Raw genomic sequence first — 14,936 nt, forward strand, 5'->3', positions numbered from 1 at the left:
ATTTTTAAGTTGGTAACTGGCTTAGCCAGCCAATATTGCAGATAGGGATATGCATGTGAGTTAGACTCCTGACAGGAGTAGATGTTATTTTTATGAGTTTGTTTTGACTTAAAGTGACAGTGTTTAAAAATGTGTAGTATCACTAATGGAGAAATAAACGGTTGACCGCTACATAAAAGGAGCAGTTTGCCACAAAACATGCACTCATACTCACACTCACACTCATACTCATACTCATGCACTCACTCGCTCACACATCTACAGACATACACACATACACACTCATATTCACACTCCCACTCATGCACACACTCGCTCATACATCTACAGACATACACACACATACAGACTCAAGGCCAAATCACAAAGTGTTAAGAATGTCCAGGGTGGGGTTTGACCTCTGGTCTCTCTCGCTCCAAGCCGGCAGTACTCCTGGTCTGCCACTGGGAGTGCTGTTGGCCTGCTGATTATTCCTGCAGAGAAGTCCCTGTATCTTGTGATTGTGTGATACACAGCACCCATCCCTCACCCCATCCAGCCCTTTATACGCCTTCCCTTCCTGTGCCTCCCTGCATGGTTATTGGGCTTCTCAGTAACAGGTGCGCTGCCTCACTGTTTCCATTTGCTGTTGCTGTGTACCAGACCCTATTGTGACCCTTCTACACTACCTGACCAATGCTGCCCACCTCTGACCTCTGCCTGTTCACTGACCTTCTACCTGTCCACTGACCTCGGCTAGTCCACTGACCTCTGCCTATCTACTCACCACTACTATCTGCCTGCTGCCCGCCTCTGATCTCTTCCTGTGCACTGACCACTGCTACCTGCTGCCTTCCTCTGACCTCTGCTGGTCCCATGACCACCACCACTAACTGTCCACCTCTGACCTCTCTGCCTGTCCACTACCACTGCCTGCCTGCTACCCATTCCAGCAACTGGACTCCAGACCTCCCCTTGACAAAAGGACAGTTCGTATACTTTTGGACCTCTCCTGTGGACCTCTTCCCCCCCCCCACCCCACTTCTGCACACACTCCATTCTATTGACCTCCATGACTCTGCACTCTCCTGGTTTATATCATCCCCATCTCACCGCACGTTCAGTATGCAGAGGATACTCACATCTCTCCTCCTTCTTACTCTACACCGACACCGGATTCCTCGCATGGAATAGATGACTCCACCATGACCCCGATACCCCCAGCTAAATGCCTAGGTGTCATACGTGCCCCTCCCTTCTGATTCCCCCGCACATTCAGGACCCCTCCAGATCATGTTATTTGCCCCTCTGCGATATTGCTAAAATACGTCCCTTCCTCATGGGGCAATACATCAAATTCTTACTCAATCGCTCATTATATCCCGAATACGGCAACATACTGTTGGCTGGTCTACGGGGTAACTGGTATGTGGAGATGACTTTCTTTCATATGTGGATATATAGAGTAATAGGAGTTATAGGGAGAGGATATGTGGGGTAATAGGAGGAGTTATAGGGAGGGGTTATATGGAGTAATAGGAGGAGTTATAGGGAGGGCTTATATGGAGTAATAGGAGGAGTTATAGGGGGGTATATGTGGGGTAATAGGAGGAGTTATAGGGAGTTGTTAAATGAAGCAAAAGAGTTACATTATATGGAGCAATTATATGGGGTAATAGGAGGAGTTATAGGGAACAGTTATGGGGTAATAGGAGGAGTTATAGGGAACAGTTATATGGGGTAATAGGAGGGGGTATAGGGAGGTGTATATGGGGTAATAGGAGGAGTTATAGGGAGAGGTTATATGGAGTAATAGGAGGAGTTATAGGGAGGGGTTATATGGAGTAATAGGAGGAGTTATAGGGAGGGGTTATATGGAGTAATAGGAGGAGTTATATGGGGGTATATGTGGTAATAGGAGGAATTATAGGGAGAGGGTTATATGGAGTAATAGGAGGAGTTATAGGGAGAGGTTATATGGGGTAATAGGAGGAGTTATAGGGAGGGGTTATATAGGGTAATAAGAGTTATAGGGAGTGGTTATTTGGGGTAATAGGAGGAGTTATAGGGGGGTTATATTGGGGTAATATGAGGAGTTATAGGGAGGGGTTATATGGGGTAATAGGAGGAGTTATAGGGAGCGGTTATATGGGGTAATAGGAGGAGTTATAGGCAGCGGTTATATGGGGTAATAGGAGGAGTTATAGGGAAGGGTTATAGAGTAATAGGAGGAGTTATAGGGAGCGGTTATATGTGGTAATAGGAGGAGTTATAGGGAGCGGGTATATGGGGTAATAGTAGGAGTTATAGGGAGCGGTTATATGGGGTAATAGGAGGAGTTATAGGGAACAGTTATATGGGGTAATAGGAGGAGTTATAGGGGTGTGGTTATATGAAGAAAATATGAGTTAAATGGATACAAATAGTCACAATGAATACTTCCATTTTATTTTACATTAAATATCAATTTTATTTCACAATTTGGGACCTAAAAGATCTGCATCACCAACCATCTCCACCAGCTATTTTTAGAGACCTCACAGGCTTAAACTCTCCCTCCCAAGACCTTCCCGATTTAATGTAGACCAACTAGGTAATAGTCTTCAACACAGCAGGTGAACTTGACATCATTGAGGGCCGTGTCATCTCCGTCTCCTTGGGTTGGCTCCACCTTGGTCTGGATGCCACAGATTCCTATTTGGCAGGACTCGCTCCAGCCTTCGTATGTCCCCCACGATTGTCCAGATCCCTCTAGTATCGAGTTGTCTGAGCACTTAAACATGATGTTGTTGGCGGCAGTGTCGTCACCGAACCACAGAGGTGTCTCTACTCTCAAGGAGAAGGCGATGAGGTTGCCGTTGGGACACCACACAGGGGAGGTCCATGAACCCCACCTGAGAGAGAAGGAGGAGGACGTTGTTAGTGGTGAAGAGGAAACTTCCTAGGTGCTCTTGCAGAGGTGGCCTGACCTGTAGGACGGGCACAGGACTTTATGTGAGGTCTAACCAATTATCTATATAGTGGCATTTCTCCTGTCCTACATCCTTCTGGGGAGTAAAGGGGATTTCTCATAGGGTGAGAGTAAAGGGATTTTTAATCTGTAAAGTAGTATCACCCCCTCCCTTAATCTCTTGTGATACCCCTCTCTATATACCCGAACAACCCGCTATCCTCCCAGCTGCCTTAATTTCCCTCCCTATACACCCCAATATTTTGCTGCCCTCCTCTCTGCCTTATACACCCCTCACTATACTCCCCAACATCCTGTCACCCTAATATATGTTTGGAAAGCTCTGCACATGTGAAGAGACCTGTGAGGTTTGAGGTTGGGATAGCTCTGTACATGTGAAGAAGAGACCTGTGAGGTTTTGCACGCTCTGTGCATGTGCAGAAGAGACCTGTGAGGTTCGGAAAACTCTGCACATGTGAAAAAGAGACATGTGAGGTTTGAAAAGCTCTGTACATGTGAAGAAGAGACCTGTGAGGTTAGGAAAGCTCTGTACATGTGAAGAAGAGACCTGTGAGGTTAGGAAAGCTCTGTACATGTGAAGAAGAGACCTGTGAGGTTAGGAAAGCTCTGTACATGTGAAGAAGAGACCTGTGAGGTTAGGAAAGCTCTGTACATGTGAAGAAGAGACCTGTGAGGTTAGGAAAGCTCTGTACATGTGAAGAAGAGACCTCTGAGGCTGTGCATGTCCTGTGAATGACTCACGGTCCTTCAGTAGACTGGATTGAATATTCCTCATTGTTGCTGCTAACACAGAGCAGCCGTATCATCACCGCTCCCCTGATTCCCTTCCACCTGTATCAGGAAGATCAGTTACAATGTGTCCATCTCATATATAACTACTCATAACCCCTCAACCCGTCCCGGTCATTAGGTCACTTTGCCCCTTTGTGGGACTGACCCTTTAACCCATTAAACACGTCCCTGTCATTAGGTCACTTTGCCCCTACGTGGGACTGACCCTTTAACCCATTAAACACGTCCCTGTCATTAGGTCACTTTGCCCCTTTGTGGGACTGACCCTTTAACCCATTAAACACGTCCCTGTCATTAAGTCACTTTGCCCCTACGTGGGACTGACCCTTTAACCCATTAAACACGTCCCTGTCATTAGGTCACTTTGCCCCTACGTGGGACTGACCCTTTAACCCATTAAACACGTCCCTGTCATTAGGTCACTTTGCCCCTTTGTGGGACTGACCCTTTAACCCATTAAACACGTCCCTGTCATTAAGTCACTTTGCCCCTACGTGGGACTGACCCTTTAACCCTGCTCAGGTCCAGCTCCTGCAGAGTGGGGAGACAGGCAGGGGGCGAGGGGAGACAGGCAGGGGGGGAAACAGGCAGGGGGAGAGAGGGTAGTCAGGCAGGGGGGTAAACAGGCAGGGGGAGGGAGGGGAGACAGGCAGGGGGAGGCAGGGAGGGGAGATAGACAGGGGGAGGGAGGAGGGAGGGAGGGAGGGGAGACAGACGAGGAGGGAGGGGGGAGGGGAGACAGGCAGGGGGAGGGAGGGGGCAGGGGAGACCGGGAGGGGGGAGGGGAGACAGGCAGGGGGAGGGGGAGGGAGGGGGAGGGGAGACAGGCAGGGGGTTGCCTGTGTGCAGTAATTGCCCCGCATCCAGCAGGGAGCAGAGACTTCTGGCCGAGGAATGCTGGGGGCCCCACTATACTTTCGGGAATCCCACTGCACTCTCGTGCCCCCCTGTGATCTCCCCCCCCCCTGCTTTTTTGGACCCCCCCTGCACTCTCGCGCCCCGACCCCAAACATATCATCGTGGTTTAGCGACACAGTAGTTACGGCACTGATAGGGGCAAACAAAGGGGGAGAATAAAGGGGCTTTATATCAGGGGAACGTAAGGAGATTTCTCATAGGGAAGGGGGAGGGATGTAATAGGGAGGTTCAAAGTGGATTTATAATAGGGGAAGTAACGAGGATTGTAATATTTCCCATATATACCATCTGCTTTACAGTATCATGAAAACACAGTGTCTAATATGGGAAATTAAAGGGGTTTTCTAATAGGGTGGGAGGGAGCATGGTATACTTCTCATAGATAAATATTAAGGGGATTTCTTATAGGGGAAGCATCGTATACTTCTCATAGATAAATATAAAGGGGATTTCTTATAGGGGGAGCATCGTATACTTCTCATAGATAAATATAAAGGGGATTTCTTATAGGGGGGGTAATGGATACTTCTCATACATAAATGTAAGGGGGATTTCTAAAAAAAAAAAAAAGGAACATTTTCTAAATAGACGATTCTGGGAGAATAAAAAGAGAATTCTAAGGGGGGAAACGGGTATTTTATATTATGGGAAAGGAAAGGGGACGTGTAATAGGAAGACTGGAGTATTATTAATAGGGAAAACCCATACAAAGAGTAAAACATATTCAGCACAGTTAAAAAATTTGATTTTTGCAGAAAGAAGCTGGCCTCTGAAGTTGTCTTTGAGTAAACCAAATATTAGATTGTAAGTTCTGCGGGGCAGGTAATTACTGTGCCTGCAGAATCCCATATACAGCACAATATACATTGCCATGCAAGAAATAATTTTATATATATATCTCACCTTGAGAGAGAATGCTCGGGCATAGTAACCATCAGGACAAGTTTGAAGATCCCCCCAGTCTCCCCAAGGGTCTCCGTTGGAAGCAGTGATGAAACTGGGATCCTGCCCGTAACCTACTGAGAAGAGAGAGAGGAGGAGGAGGGATGAGACCGCCTGGAACATCATGGTGGGTTCTTGAGGAACTCAACTGGAGATGTCAAGAGATGTCAACTGCATTGTCTATTTATAGACCAACCCTTCCCAGAATGAGCCAACCCAATGCCGGATCTTCTTGAGTTAACCCCTCCCACACAACCCCCCTTCTAGATTTACAAACTACCCTTCTAACCAGATGAAACTGGAGTATCTTTCCATCACCCCCTCTGGTTATTACAACATCTGGGGACTGATTAGAGATAAGATTTTACGATTAGTTTATGGAGCATCTAGAAGACAATGAGCAACAGGATCTTCAAAGAGAGATTTCAAATAAGGGTTATCAGTTAGAATAACTTCATTAAAAAAATTCTCCCAGCTAGAGATGGACGGCTGGTCTGAATTTGTCTGTGGATTGGGAACCACCTGCATGCTGGGAAAGGGGGCTGTGAGAGAGATTGTAAGAAACCCCAACCCTCTCTAATAGCGTTTCTGAGATCAGATGCATTGTAAGGAACTCCAACCCTCTGTAATAGCGCGTCTGAGATCAGATGCATTGTAAGGAACCCCAACCTTCTCTAATAGCCGTCTGAGATCAGATGCATTGTAAGGAACCCCAACCCTCTCTAACAGCGCGTCTGAGATCTAGATGCATTGTAAGGAACCCCAACCCTCTCTAATAGCGCGTCTGAGATCAGAAGCATTGTAAGGAACCCCAACCCTCTCTAATAGCGCGTCTGAGATCAGATACATTGTAAGGAACTCCAACCCTCTCTAATAGCGCGTCTGAGATCAGATACATTGTAAGGAACTCCAACCCTCTCTAATAGCGCGTCTGAGATCAGATACATTGTAAGGAACTCCAACCCTCTCTAATAGCGCGTCTGAGATCAGATGCATTGTAAGGAACCCCAACCCTCTCTAATAGCGCGTCTAAGATCAGATGCATTGTAAGGAACCCCAACCCTCTCTAATAGCGCGTCTGAGATCAGATACATTGTAAGGAACTGCAACCCTCTCTAATAGCGCGTCTGAGATCAGATACATTGTAAGGAACTCCAACCCTCTCTAATAGCGCATCTGAGATCAGATACATTGTAAGGAACCCCAACCCTCTCTAATAACGCGTCTGAGATCAGATGCATTGTAAGGAACTCCAACCCTCTCTAATAGCGCGTCTGAGATCAGATACATTGTAAGGAACCCCAACCCTCTCTAAAAGCGCGTCTGAGATCTAGATGCATTGTAAGGAACCCCAACCCTCTCTAATAGCGCGTCTGAGATCAGATACATTGTAAGGAACTCCAACCCTCTCTAATAGCGCGTCTGAGATCAGATGCATTGTAAGGAACCCCAACCCTCTCTAATAGCGCGTCTAAGATCAGATGCATTGTAAGGAACCCCAACCCTCTCTAATAGCGCGTCTGAGATCAGATACATTGTAAGGAACTGCAACCCTCTCTAATAGCGCGTCTGAGATCAGATACATTGTAAGGAACTCCAACCCTCTCTAATAGCGCATCTGAGATCAGATACATTGTAAGGAACCCCAACCCTCTCTAATAACGCGTCTGAGATCAGATACATTGTAAGGAACTCCAACCCTCTCTAATAGCGCGTCTGAGATCAGATACATTGTAAGGAACTCCAACCCTCTCTAATAGCGCGTCTGAGATCAGATGCATTGTAAGGAACCCCAACCCTCTCTAATAGCGCGTCTAAGATCAGATGCATTGTAAGGAACCCCAACCCTCTCTAATAGCGCGTCTGAGATCAGATGCATTGTAAGGAACCCCAACCCTCTCTAATAGCGCGTCTGAGATCAGATACATTGTAAGGAACTGCAACCCTCTCTAATAGCGCATCTGAGATCAGATACATTGTAAGGAACTCCAACCCTCTCTAATAGCGCATCTGAGATCAGATACATTGTAAGGAACCCCAACCCTCTATATTAGCGCGTCTGAGATCAGAAGCATTGTAAGGAACCCCAACCCTCTCTAATAGCGCGTCTGAGATCAGATACATTGTAAGGAACTCCAACCCTCTCTAATAGCGCGTCTGAGATCAGATACATTGTAAGGAACTCCAACCCTCTCTAATAGCGCGTCTGAGATCTAGATGCATTGTAAGGAACCCCAACCCTCTCTAATAGCGCGTCTAAGATCAGATGCATTGTAAGGAACCCCAACCCTCTCTAATAGCGCATCTGAGATCAGATACATTGTAAGGAACTGCAACCCTCTCTAATAGCGCATCTGAGATCAGATACATTGTAAGGAACCCCAACCCTCTCTAATAACGCGTCTGAGATCAGATACATTGTAAGGAACTCCAACCCTCTCTAATAGCGCATCTGAGATCAGATACATTGTAAGGAACCCCAACCCTCTCTAAAAGCGCGTCTGAGATCTAGATGCATTGTAAGGAAACCCAGCCCTCTCAAATAGCGCGTCTGAGATCAGATGCATTGTAAGGAACCCCAACCCTCTCTAAAAGCGCGTCTGAGATCTAGATGCATTGTAAGGAAACCCGACCATCTCTAATTGTGCATCTGTGATCAGATGCATTGTAAGGAACCCCAAACCTCTCTAATAGCGCGTCTGAGATCAGATGCATTGCAAGGAACCCCAACCCTCTCTAATAGCGCGTCTGAGATCAGATGCATTGCAAGGAACCCAAACCCTCTCTAATAGCGCGTCTGAGATCAGATGCAGTGTAAGGAACCCCAACCCTCTCTAATAGCGCAGCTGAGATCAGATGCATTGTAAGAAACCCCAACCCTCTCTAATAGCGCGTCTGAGATCAGATGCATTGTAAGGAACCCCAACCCTCTCTAATAGCGCATCTGTGATCAGATGCATTGTAAGGAACCCCAACCCTCTCTAATAGCGCCTCTGAGATCACATGCATTGTAAATTCTTCTGAATTTGGTACAATTTTCCAATGACCTGAAAATTACAGGGACCCTTTAGGGAAACCCGTTGAAATCAAGGGTGCTAGAAACAAACCCCAGTTGAAAAACGCTGGTCTTATAGTTGGTTTTGTGGTAGACGGGGCGTTGTAAATATATAGGACAGATCCTTGCGATAACGAGGAATGATTTCCTTCTGTCAGCGCTCCAATCCAAACAGGATGAAATGATCCCGTAATATAAAACGTAACGTTTAATATAAAACCTACATGAGAACAGTGTCACAAACCGGCAAAGACACTTATACAACACAAAATATAATACAAATGTTGAATCGTATAGCGCACAGCTGTGAGAAATAGTTACATTCTCCCTGTGTCTCTCCTGGGTAATGGAGGGGGGGTGAGTAGTGGGTGTGTGTGAGTAGTGGGGTGTGTGGGTAGTGGGGGTGTGAGTATTGGGGGGGTGTGAGTAGTGGTGTGTGTGTGTGCGAGTATTGGGGGGGTGTGAGTAGTGGGGGGTTGTGTGAGTAGTTGGCGGGTGTGAGTAGTGGGGGGGTGTGAGTAGTGGTGCGTGTGTGAGTAGTGGGTGGGTGTGAGTAGTGGGGGGTGTGAGTGGTGTGTGTGTGTGAGTAGTGGTGCGTGTGTTTGTAGTGGGGGGGTTTGAGAAGTGGGGTTGTGTGTGAGTAGTGGTGTGTGTGTGAGTAGGGGGGGTGTGAGTGCAATGGGGGGTGTGAGTAGTGGGGAGGGTGTGAGTAGTGGGTGTGTGTGAGTAGTGGGTATGTGTATGAGTAGTGGGGGGTGTGAGTAGTGGTGTGTGTGAGTAGTGGGGGGGGGTGAGTAGTGGGTGTGTGAGAGTAGTGGGGGGTGAGTAGTGGGGGTGTGTGTGAGTATTGTGTGTGTGTGAGTAGTGTGTGTGTGTGTGAGTAGTGGGGTGTGTGTGAGTAGTGGGGTGGGGGTGAGTAGTGGGGTGGGGGTGAGTAGTGGGGTTGTGTGTGAGTAGTGTGTGTGAGTAGTGGAGTTGTGTGTGAGTAGTGGGGTGGGGGTGAGTAGTGGGGTGGGGGTGAGTAGTGGGGTGGGGGTGAGTAGTGGGGTTGTGTGTGAGTAGTGTGTGTGAGTAGTGGAGTTGTGTGTGAGTAGTGTGTGTGTGTCTGTGTGTGTGTGTGCGCGCGCGGATTTTCTGTTGTCTGACGTCAGTTATCCTTTCTATACAGGCAGCGGCGAAGATGAGGAAATTCATCTTTTCACGCCACTGCCTGCGTGTGTGTGTGTGTGTGTGTGTCCTTTGGCCCGGCACAATACTTATAACTTGGTGCAGTGCCTCCACCTGCGACAGCTTCCGCCCGAGGGGAAGTGGGTCTTCGCAGGAACTTATGTACATTAACACACACACACAGCAATACACCTTAGCCAATTAACTTTACTTGTTGCAACCATAAGCTTTATATCAACAGGTGTCCCTCCCTAGAGCAGACACTACAAAAAAAAGGGGGGGGGGGGGAGTGGGTGGACTGGGCGCTTCCCAAGTGATAATAAATAAATTAGTGTAATAAGTGAAACACAAATAGTACACAGGTATACCTTACACCAAAAAAAGTGAATTACAAATATAATGTGTAGAATAGCAGCTCAACTTCCTCTGATGGGACAGTTCCATGTCCCAGGATATGGAATTTTCTTTGCTTGGAGTTGAGTAGGAGCGCAGGGGAAAAACGTGATATATATGTAAGGATGTGTTAATACACTGTGTGTGTGTACACTGTACGGCGGGTTGGTACAGGGCGCCGCCATATTGTTGCGCAATGTTGCGAGGTCACTGGTATAGAGGAAAGGTCGCGCATGCGCCCAGGAAGCGCGCGAACAGCGAACCAATGAGAAAGGACTGAACTTTAACCCCCCCCCCGCGAACCTTGGAGGAGTCAGCTGGTGCGAAGAGCCAATGAACAGGCTGGGTTGGTAGGGGAGGAGAACAGGAAGCGTGGGGGAAAAGGACCACGCTAGCAGAAGGAGTTGGAGTTTTGCCGGAACAGGGAGTGCGAGAGCAGGGGGTCCGTGACCCGCCGGCGTAGGCCAGAGACTATCCCCAGGTCCCTAGGAGTATCCCCCGCGTCACCGTAGGTTGCGGTACTTTAGGGCCGCCCGTAGTGAATAGTTATTGTCACCTTAGACAGATTCAAGCGCACGGAGTTGTGGACTGATACTGCCGTCTGGGCGCAGACGGCGGAGCCGGCGACAGCGGAAGGTCTGGAACAGATGCGACGGACCCTTTGAGAAGAGGCGTGGTCACCGCCGTGACCGGGAGGTATTTTGTATTCTGCAAGTGCACCGACACCGGTCATCAGGCGCTGATCCCGCCTTAGTATTAACTTGAACAGACACTAGCAAGTGGCTAGCGGATAGATAACATTCTCTCCAAGTGTCACAAGGACATACTCTATGAGAGCGTGGCCGAGCCACGGCTGTACAGGACAGTATTCCCCTTGAGGTGTGGCCGAGCCACTTTAGCATAATAGCGGTTATAATGTGTTAGGAAGTGCTATCCATGTTATGATATACTCGCATATATATATATTCATGCATGTTGTGTTGTCAAGGAGGTGCCACCAACAGATGCAGTAAAGTTTGGTTGTCCCACGATGTATGGTATGGTTCTTGCCCAGGGTAAATATTTCGTACTGGGGATCCTGGGTAAGTGGAGGCGCTGCGCTATGTTATGAGTGTGTATTGCCCCAGGCTCCCAGCTAGCGGAAGCTCAGATCTCCTGGAGCCACAGGTGTTAGACAGTGACCAGTAGTCCTTAGGTAGGTGTCCAGAAAAAGGGCTACATATAAAAAAGAAGAAAATATATATATAGTGCAGATGGTAAATCACTGCTAATATTCTGTATACAACAATAGGAATCGAACTCACAAAAATCGCTGTAAGTTACTGCATGTCAGAGATCCTTCTCTCTCTGACTGGAGCCCTTTAATACTCAGAAATCCGGATATCCCTCAGGGTATGTAAATAAAGGAAAACCACAATAGTGCATACTGTTTGAACTACAAATAATGTATTCATCACAAATGTTTAAGGAAACTCACATTTTCCATATATTAAACGGATGGTGGAGAGAACTGCCGATAGAAGGATGGTATAATTTGGAGCTGCTTCCCAGTGCTTCACTCGCACCTCGCCGTGGACTTCCGCATCCGTCACTGCCGTCGCGTCACTTCCGCTTTCGCGTCACAGGTAAGGGGCGGGAAGCCAAACTGGGTCTGATGTCAGCAATGGTTTTGCCAGTCCTTCAGTGTGCAGGTTCCCTCACAGGTTCCTGAGGGAACCTGCACACTGCACACTGAACCTGCACACTGAAGGACCAAAGGTCACACACACACACGCACGCACGCACGCACGCACGACACACACACACACACACACACACACACACACACACACGCAGGCAGTGGCGTGAAAAGATGAATTTCCTCATCTTCGCCGCTGCCTGTCGGCTCCCCTCTCCCTGCCGTGCGCGCGCGCGGCACTTGTATAGAAAGGATAACTGACGTCAGCCAATTGAAAATCCGCGCGTGCGCACGGCGTTGCACGCGCCCGGCACTATAGAACGTGCCTTAGTGAATACCATTTTGCCCCATGTTTTAGTGCGCGGTAAATCAATGCTAAGTCAGCCGACAATGCGCTGACTTTATCCCCGCGCTGTGAGTATTCCCCACGCAGAGAGAAGGCCGCAGCCAGCATACTGATTTTACATAGAATGGACCCTGCCTCCGAGCTGTATCATCTATACTTACATCTGTGTGTCCTCCCTCTGTAACAGTGGGATAATGATACCTTATCAGTATGGCTGTGATTATTTACCTCTGTATACACTCCCATCCCGGCCAGTCTGTCTCAGACACAGAGAGACAGTGGGATAATGATACCTTATCAGTATGGCTGTGATTATATACCTCTGTATACACTTCCAACCCGGCCAGTCTGTCTCAGACACAGAGAGACAGTGGGGGTGTGATAATAAGCCAGTAATTGTGTCCACATATTCTTTAGGAGGCAACGACCTCTGAGATACCTTAGTCCTGTGCTCAGCCTTGCTAGGGATGACCCCAAGTTAATCTACTCACACCCCAACACTACTCACACCACTGCTCACACCCCCCACTACTCACACACACCCACTACTCACACCCCACCACTACTCACACACCCCCACTACTCAAAGGAGAGACACAGGGAGAATTTAACTATTTCTCACAGCTGTGCGCTGTATGATTCAACATTTGTATTATATTTTGTGTTGTCTAAGCGTCTTTGCCTGTTTGTGACACTGTTCTCATGTAGGTTTTATATTAAACGTTACATTTTATATTACGCGATCATTTCATCCTGTTTGGATTGTAGAGCTGACAGAAGGAGATCTTTCCTTGTTCTCGCAAGGATCATCCTATATATTTACTACGCCCCGTCTACCACCAAATCAACTATTAGACCAGTGTTTTTCAACCGGGGTTTCTAGCACCCTTAGTTTCAACGGGTGTCCCTAAAGGGTCCCTGCAATTTTCAGGTCATTGGAAAATTGTACCAAATTCAGAAGAATTTACAATGCATCTGATCTCAGACGCGCTTTTAGAGGGGGTTGGGGTTCCTTACAATGTATGTGATCTCAGACGCGCTATTAGAGAGGATTGGGGTTCTTTACAATGCATCTGATCTCAGACGCGCTATTAGAGAGGGTTGGGGTCCCTTACAATGCATTTGATCTCAGACGCGCTATTAGAGAGGGTTGGGGTTCCTTACAATGCATCAGATCTCAGACGCGCTATTAGAGAGGGTTGGGGTTCCTTACAATGCATCTGATTTCAGACACGCTATTAGAGAGGGTTGGGGTTCCTTACAATGCATCTGATCTCAGACGCGCTAATATAGAGGGTTGGGGTTCCTTACAATGCATCTTATCTAAGATGTCCTATTAGAGAGCGTTGGGGTTCCTTACATTGCATCTGATCCCAGATGTGCTATTAGAGATGGTTGGGGTTCCTTACAATGCATCTGATCTCAGATGCGCTATTAGAGAGGAATGGGGTCCCTTACAATGCATCTGATCTCAGACGCCCTATTAGAGAGGGTTGGAGTTCCTTACAATGCATCGGATCTCAGACGCGCTAATAGAGGGGGTTGGGGTTCCTTACAATGCATCTGATCTCAGACGCGCTTTTTAGAGAGGGTTGGGGTTCCTTACAATGCATCTGATCTCAGACGCGCTATTAGAGAGGGTTGTGGTTCCTTACACTGCATCTGATCTCAGATGAGCTATTAGAGGGGGTTGGGGTTCCTTACAATGCATCTGATCTCAGACGCGCTAATATAGAGGGTTGGGGTTCCTTACAATGCATCTGATCTAAGATGTCCTATTAGAGAGCTTTGGGGTTCCTTACATTTCATCTGATCCCAGATGTGCTATTAGAGATGGTTGGGGTTCCTTACAATGCATCTGATCTCAGATGCGCTAGTAGAGAGGGATGGGGTTCCTTACAATGCATCTGATCTCAGACGCGCTATTAGAGAGGGTTGGGGTTCCTTACAATGCATCTGATCTCAGACACGCTACTAGAGAGGGTTGGGGTTTATTACAATGCATCTGATTTTAGACACGCCTTAGAGAGGGTTGGGGTTCCTTACAATGCATCTGATCTCAGACGCGCTATTAGAGAGGGTTGGGGTTCCTTACAATGCATCTGATCTCAGACGCGCTAATATAGAGGGTTGGTGTTCCTTACAATGCATCTGATCTAAGATGTCCTATTAGAGAGCGTTGGGGTTCCTTACATTGCATCTGATCCCAGATGTGCTATTAGAGATGGTTGGGGTTCCTTACAATGCATCTGATCTCAGATGCGCTATTAGAGAGGGATGGGGTTCCTTACAATGCATCTGATCTAATATGCGCTATTAGAGAGGGTTGGGGTTCCTTAAAATGCATCTGTTCTCAGACGCGCTATTAGAGAGTGTTGGGATTCCTTACAATGCATCTGATCTCAGACGCGCTATTAGAGAAGATTGGGGTTCCTTACAATGCATCTGATATCAGACGCGCTATTAGAGTGGGTTTAGAATCCTTACAATGTATCTAATTTCAGACATGCTATTAGAGAGGGTTCCTTACAATGCATCTGTTCTCAGACGCACTATTAGAGAGGTTGGGGTTCCTTACAATGCATCTGTTCTCAGACGCACTATTAGAGAGGTTGGGGTTCCTTACAATGCATCTGTTCTCAGACGTGCTATTAGAGAGGGTTGGGGTTTCTAGCAACACATCTGATCTCAGACG

The 14,936-nt window shown here is 47.5% G+C and overlaps 1 protein-coding gene across 1 annotated transcript in view; it reads right to left on the reverse strand.

Moving 5' to 3' along the window:
• Nucleotides 1-2,405: 2,405 nt before the first annotated feature.
• Nucleotides 2,406-14,936, reverse strand: part of LOC142471189 (uncharacterized) — a 60,693-nt gene continuing 48,162 nt past the window's right edge. Inside the window, exon 7 of the mRNA XM_075577977.1 lies at nt 2,406-2,873. Within this exon, the coding sequence (XP_075434092.1) occupies nt 2,555-2,873 (319 nt within the window). The 3' untranslated portion in view covers nt 2,406-2,554. The remainder of the gene's footprint in view (nt 2,874-14,936) is intronic.

The sequence above is a fragment of the Ascaphus truei genome, chromosome 20 (assembly GCF_040206685.1).
Source record: "Ascaphus truei isolate aAscTru1 chromosome 20, aAscTru1.hap1, whole genome shotgun sequence".
NCBI classification, from domain to species: Eukaryota; Metazoa; Chordata; class Amphibia; order Anura; family Ascaphidae; genus Ascaphus; species Ascaphus truei.